The 7288-nt window shown below is 44.4% G+C and overlaps 1 protein-coding gene across 1 annotated transcript in view; it reads right to left on the bottom strand.

Annotated features, from left to right (window-relative positions):
- Positions 1-7288, bottom strand: part of DHX57 (DEAH (Asp-Glu-Ala-Asp/His) box polypeptide 57) — a 75336-nt gene that overhangs the window by 2160 nt on the left and 65888 nt on the right. Inside the window, exons 22-23 of the mRNA XM_011997328.1 lie at positions 6215-6349; positions 2482-2682 (exon numbers count right to left, since the gene is read on the bottom strand). Of these exons, the coding sequence (XP_011852718.1) occupies positions 2482-2682; positions 6215-6349 (336 nt within the window). The remainder of the gene's footprint in view (positions 1-2481; positions 2683-6214; positions 6350-7288) is intronic.

The following is a 7288-nucleotide window of genomic DNA, read 5'->3' as shown; positions in this document are numbered from 1 at the left end:
ATGCTGAGGCAGGAGAATTGCTTGAACCTGGGAGGCGGAGGTTGCAGTGAACCGAGATGGCGCTACTGTACTCTAGCGTAGGCGACAGAGCAAGATTCCATCTAAAAAAAAAAAAAAAAAAAAAAAAAGTGGAAGATATTAGATGAATCAAAAATCTCTGTAGCTTTGGGATACACTGTATGCTTTTATGGCATTTTGTTTATGCTGATGCTGTGGCACTGTAGACGTCTTCCCAACATCTGTTTTGCCCCTTCCCCACTGTATGGGAACCATGCAGTTTGGACCCTGCTCTAACTCAGGTTCACACTGTGAGCCTTGCCAGGGTGAATGGCTCAGGTACTCCACGTCTTCAAGTTCAGGACATCCCTTTGGTCACAGGAATTGGTTTAGGAGGGGAGCTTTGATTGAGCTTGTAGGCAAGACAGTTTCTGGCTCTTCTGGACGGTATGTTGCATACATGTGATGCCAGGAGCTATTGCAAGCCCTTCAATACCACTAGGTTAACCACATTTTTGTCACCACTGAACTGCTAAATCAAACCAACCTTGCCTGGCCTTGACCTGGACTGTCCAGTAAGGTAGCCACTAGTCACAAGTGGCTTATCTAATGTCTACATGAAATGTGGCCAGCCCAAACTGAGATGTGCTGTGAATATAAAATATATACCTGATTTTGAAGACTTAATATGAAAAGGTAATGTAAACAATCTCAATAATTTTTATATTGATTACATGTTAAAATTAAAACATTTTGGATGTATTAGGTTAAATAAAATATACTAAGATTAATTTCATCTATTTCTTTTTACTTTTAAAAATGTGGCTACTAGAACAATTAAAATTACATATGTGGGTCACATTGTATTTTTGTTGGACACTGCTGCTCTAGACTATGTTAAAAGTTAAATATGCCAATCAATTTCTTTTAATGTTTGAGTTGGCATATCCGCTTCTTGTAACATAAGAATTCTAACAGATGCAGACGTTAAAATGAAATTTTATTTATTTATTTTTTTGAGACACAGTCTCACTCTGTCACCCAGGCTGAAGTGCAGTGGTGCAATCATGGCTCACTGAAGCCTTGACCTCTTGGGCTTGAGCAATCCTCTCACCTCAGCCTCTGGCAGCTGGGATTACAGGTGTCTACGTGAAGTTTTATCTATCTATGTATTTATTTATTTGATACGGAGTCTCGTTCTGTCACCCAGGCTGAAGTGCAGTGGTGCGATCTTGGCTCACTGCAACCTCTGCCTCCTAGGTTCAAGTGATTCTCCTGTCTCAGCCTCCTGAGTAGCTGGGATTACAGGCGCCCACCACTACGCCCAGCTAATTTTTGTGTGTGTATATTTTTATGTATTCATTTTTTTGAGATGGAGTTTCCCTCTTGTCGCTCAGGCTGGAGTGTAATGGCGTGATCTTGGCTCACTACAACCTCTGCCTCCTGGGCTCAAGAGATTCTCCTGCCTCAGCATCCTGAGTAGCTGGGATTACAGGCGCCCACTACCACATCTGGTTAATTTTTTTGTATTTTTAGTAGAGATGGGGTTTCACCATGTTGGCCAGGCTGGTCTCGAACTCCTGACCTCAGGTGATCTGCTCACCTCGGCCTCTCAAAATGCTGGGATTACAGGCGTGAGCCACCGCACCTGGCTGAAGTTTTGTTTCTTAAATATGTACTCTCCATGAAATGTTTTTCACAGAGACTCCATATAGTGAATAAATAATTGAGACCTGACAATAAATGAAGAATTCAGACCCATTATCTTTTTCTCAAAATAGCAGTGGTGGAATCAGGGTGGTTTTTATTTATTTATATTTGCTTATCTGTATTTTCTGACTTTTCTTTGGTGAACATCTATTATTTATATAATAATAAGGAAGGTCCAGCACCCTCACTTTACAGTTTCTGTCCTAGCCTTTTATACCAACCCCAGCCCATAACGAGACTTCCCTTCCCAGTATGCTTGCTGGAACTCTTATCAGGGCTCCACTCCTGGCCTCACTTCAGCCTCACTCTTTCTTAGTGTCCCAGTGTAGACCATCATTCATTTATTTTATTTTATTTTATTTTTTGAGACAGAGTCTCGCTCTGTTGCCCAGGCTGGAGTACAATGGCATGATCTTGGCTCACTACAGCCTCTGCCCCTTAAGTTCAAGCGATTCTCATGTCTCAGCCTCCTGAGTAGCTGGGATTACAGGCACCCACCAACATGCCCAGCTAATTTTTGTATTTTTAGTAGAGACGGGGTTTGACCACGTTGGCCAGGCTGGTCTCAAACTCCTGGCCCCAAATGATCTGCTCGCCTCAGCCTCCCAAAGTGCCGGAATTATAGGTGCGAGCCACTGGGCTCGGCCACCATCATTCATTTTTAATTAGGTCTGTTACCTTGGTTCCTAGAGGAATGCCCTTGACTTCATAACTTCATATTATCAAAGTCCCTCATGACCTGAGCCTCATACAACAGACCAGTTCTCTGTTTACCTGATGGGAAGCAGCTACAAAACGGATCCAACCATCATCCAGGGAGACAACGAACTCTCCTCTTTGAAGCTGCACATTCACTTGGCCTCCTCCAAACAAGACCAGCGGGTACACAGACACCATGCTGCAGTCTCGGATGAATACCCGACTTGTTTTTATCTTCTCATGGTACAACAGGTAGGGGCTGTCAAAGTGTCTCACCTGTAACAAAAAACCTCAGATGATGACAGTGATGTCACTGGCAACAAAAAGGGAACACCCCCACCAGTCCCATGGATTTAAATACTGCCTGTCCATTAATGACTCCCCAAATTTATCTACAGCCCGTGACTTTCCTGAGCTCCAGATTTGCGTGTGTAACTATTGACTTGCCATCTCTTCTTGGACATTTAGTAAGTATCTCACACTTCTTGTGTTAAAAAAAAAAAAAAGCTTTGGTTTTTTATATTTTTTCCTAGAGATAGGGTCTCACCATGTTGCCCATGCTGGTCTTGAAACCCTGGGCTCCAGCAATCCTTCTGCCTTGGCCTCCCAAATTGCTGGGAATACAGGTGTGAGCCACTGTGCCTGGCCCAGATGGAATTCTTGATTCTTCTTCCTTGCAGTGTTCCCTATCTCGGGAAATGACGCTCCCATTCACCCAGGGGCTCAGGCCCCTAATTGAAGAGTCATCACTGACTATTCTTTTCCCCCTCACACCATCTACATCGTCACTAAGTCCAGTCAGCTCTCTTTTTAAAATTCAAAATGCCTTGATATATTCTCACCACTTCTACAGCTACCAAATTTTCTTTTTTTTTTTTTTTTGAGATGGAGTTTTGCTCTTTTTGTCCAGGCTGGAGTGTACTGGTGCAATCTCAGCTCACCGCAACCTCTGCCCTCTGGGTTCAAGAGATTCTCCTGCCTCAGCCTCTCAAGTAGCTGGGATTATAGGTCCCTGCCACCATGCCTGACTAATTTTTGTGTTTTTAGTAGAGACAGGGATTTCATCATGCTGGCCAGGCTGGTCTTGAACTCCTGACCTCAGGTGATCTGCCTGCTTCCGCCTCCCAAAGTCCTGGGATTACAGATGTGAGCCACTGCACCCAGCCTTTTTTTTTTGAGATGCAGTCTTGCTCAGTCGCCCAGGTTGGAGTGCAGTGGTGTGATCTCGGCTCACTGCAATCTCTGCTTCCTGGGTTCAAGTGATTCTCCTGCCTCAGCCTCCCAAGTAGCTGGGACTACAGGCTTGCACCACCATGCCCGGCTAATTTTTGTATTTTTAGTAGAGATGGGGTTTCACCATGTTGGCTAGGCTGGTCTCAAACTCCTGACCTCAAGTCATCCGTCTGCCTCGGCCTTTCAAAGTGCTGGGATTACAGGTATGAGCCACTGCACCCAGCTACTAACTTAGTACAAACCATGGTCATCTCACAGAAACCACTGTCATGGCTTCTCGAGTGCTCTCCCCACTTCTATTTTTGCATTTTACGGTGTCTTTTCTACCCAGCAATCAAGGTGATCTTTTAAAAACGTAAGTCTGGCAGGGCGTGGTGGCTCATGCCTGTAATTCCAGCAATTTGGGAGACTAAGGCAGGTGGATCACCTGAGGCCAGGAGTTTGAAACTGACCTGGCTAACATGGTGAGACCCCATTTCTACAAAACTGCAAAAATTAGCTGGGAGCGGTGACGCATGCCTGTAATCCCAGCTACTCAAGGGGCTGAGGCAGGAGAATCGCTTGAACCTGGGAAGCGGAGGTTGCAGTGAGCTGAGACTGTGCCACTGCACTCTAGCCTGGGGGACAGAGAGACACTCTCTTAATAAATAAATAAAATAAAAATAAAAACATTAAGTTCAATTATGGCTCAAAACCCTCCAATGGTGTCCAAAGATTAAAATCTTAAGTCGTTGCCAGGGCTACCAGGTCCGCCCTACCCCACCCTGCCCCTCGTCCCCATGCCTCTCCTACCACTCTCACCCATGATCATCCCTCTCCACTGGCCTCTTGTGCACTTCCTGGAACACACCAAATATACTCCCACCTTGTGGTGTTTGCACTTATGTCCTCTGCTGGAATGTTTCTCCTTTCTGTATATCTGCATGACTCGCTTTTCATTTAGGATTTGCTCAGTTGTTTTCTCCTCCTGGAGTTCTTCCCTGACCACCCCACGTGCAGGGCCCCTCTCCTGTCACTCTCTGTCTCTCTATCCTGCTCTATTTTTGCTTTATAGCATTACCTGAGATTCTGTTTACTTATGTATTGCCTGGCTCCCTCACTAGAACATAAGCTCCTTGAGGGCAGAGACTGTGTGCATCTAGGTTCTTCCACTGTCCTCAATAGCCTACAACAGTGCCTGGCACAGAGTAGGCGCTAGTAGATATTACATGGATGCATGAACGATTTGGATTCTCAAAAGAGGAGTAGTTCTTTCTTGGAGAAACATGCAAAACAAACAAAAAAAAGTATTAAAAAAAAAAAAAAGGAGGGGGCCTGGAGCTAACTCAGGCCTGTGGTTCCTAACAGGCTGAAAGGGCAGATGACCTCCTGATCCTCAAAGTCCTCTAAGCTTAAGGAAATCCTTTCCAGGCTTTGTGAACATGGTCCTCAGTAGTTCCAGAGGATAGAGCAACCTGAATGTTTCAAACCTGGGGACAAGGTATAGGAAGGACCATGTGAAGAGTCATGTGAGAATGTGTGGTACACTCTGGATATGAAGATTTAAGCAGGGAATTAACATAGTCAAATAGATGTTTTGTAAAGGTAATTCTGGCAGCAGTAGAGTAGTAGAAGGTTGGAGAGAGAAAGCACCAGAAGTAAGATTATTATAGAATTTCAGGCAAATGATATTTGGGGTTCGAGCTAAGGAAGTGGTAGTGGGGATAGTGGGGATAAAAGGCAAATCTTAGAGATGTCAAAAAAGAGACATTGATGGGACCTGGTGACCAACTGAGTTGGCGTAAGAAAAGAATTTGCTGATGCTTTCCAGCAGGAGAGCTCAGAAAAAAAAATGCAGGTCTGGAGAGGCAGATCTGGGGTCTCTGTCTGCGTGTAAGCGGCAGTTGGGATGTGTAAGTGCTGTTGTGCGTTTGGTGGTTCAGGAAGAGTGCATGATGGTGAGAGAATAAGGACAAAGGATAGAACCACTGTTTCAGAGCAAAGGAAGAGAAGCAAATAAAGGAGATAAGAGAGGATGACCAGAGAGAGAGAAGAAAGTGATATTTCAGAAGCAAAAATAACATCCAGGAGAATTTCAAGAGGAAGAGAGATTAGCAATGTCAAATACCATGTGAGAGGTGGCATGATGAGGACCAAGGGATGATACTGGCTTTGACAACTAAGAAGTTATTTGTAACTTCTGATGGGTTTAGTAAAGTGGTGGGGGCAGAAGCCTCACAGTAGCAGGCTGAGAGCTGAGGAAGTGGGATCAGCAAGAATAGGTCATTCATTTCCTTTTAAGGCATAGATTCAGTGATGTAATTAGCTCATGACTTCAATTACCATTGCAAAGAAACAATTTTATATCTGAAAGCAGGCTTGAGTACTTTTTGGTATTCAGTAGAATTTTCTTCAAATGGAAATAGTCTTTCCAGAAATAGTCCAATTTCTAGTCTGTTTATTCTTATTCAATCTTCCCTAAGACAGTGGTGCTGCTGGGCACAGCAAGTGATAGAACATGGTGTGGCTGAATTTAAGGGACTGTTTCCTACCCCAGGACGACCTGTAAACATTAAGTGTATAACACCGTTCTGACCTGATAGTTCACTGATGAAGGGTGAATGTGTACATATCCATCGTTCTTGGTGACAAACTTCAACTCAGCCGATTTTGGTTGCATTCTGACAGCTCCAGTACTGGTCTTCTGAAATTTTCCTTCTGGGCTTTTCACCTAAACAACAAGTATTTGTAAAAATAGACGTATAATACTGGGCGACAGAGCAAGACTCCGTCTCAAAAAGAAAAAAAAAGACATAGAATATATATATTCTCATAGAAAGTATCTCTTGGCACAAAAGCACAAAACCAGTCTTGCTCAGTCTTGCCTGAATAGCTTTCCTGTTTCTTCCCTTTCTTTCTTATTTTGTTTCCTTCTGAAAGCAGAACAAGCACATGCTTTTTTTTTTCCACCAAGAAGTGTGAATATAGGTGCAGTGGCTCTGGGTGACTATACCACATTGTGGCCATGTGGGAGAAAACTATGTTGATATTTTGGTTCTGTACTGATGATCAGGTGCAGTGACCCAGCTGATGACACTGGACCAGAGATCTGAGTATCCCAATCCCAACACCTTTCTTGTTTTTTTTTTTTTTTTGAGACCGAGTCTCACTCTGTACTCTGTCTCTCAGGCCAGAGTACAGTGGTGTGATCTCAGCTCATTGCAACCTCCGCCTCCCAGGTTCAGGCAATTCTCCTGCCTTAGGTTCCCAAGTAGCTGGGATTACAGGTGTGTGCCACCACACCCAGCTAATTTTTGTATTTTTAGTAGACACATGGTTTCACCATGTTGGCAAGGCTGGTCTTGACCTCAAGCAATCTGCCTGCCTTGGCCTCCCAAAGTGAGCCACCGCACCCAGACTGGTAAATATCTTTTTTTTTTGAGATAGAGTCTCCCTCTACTGCCCAGGTTGGAGTGCAGTGGAGCCATCTGGGCTCACTAAAAGCTCCGCCTCCTGGGTTCACACCATTCTCCTGCCTCAGCCTCCAGAATAGCTGGGACTACAGGTGCCTGCCACCAAACCAGGCTAATTTTTGTATTTTTAGTAGAGACGGGGTTTCACTGTGTTAGCCAGGATGGTCTCGATCTCCTGACCTTGTGATCCAGCCACC

This window comes from Mandrillus leucophaeus, unplaced genomic scaffold (genome assembly GCF_000951045.1).
Source record: "Mandrillus leucophaeus isolate KB7577 unplaced genomic scaffold, Mleu.le_1.0 Scaffold538, whole genome shotgun sequence".
Taxonomy (NCBI): domain Eukaryota; kingdom Metazoa; phylum Chordata; class Mammalia; order Primates; family Cercopithecidae; genus Mandrillus; species Mandrillus leucophaeus.
This window is presented reverse-complemented; position numbering and strand designations above follow the sequence as displayed.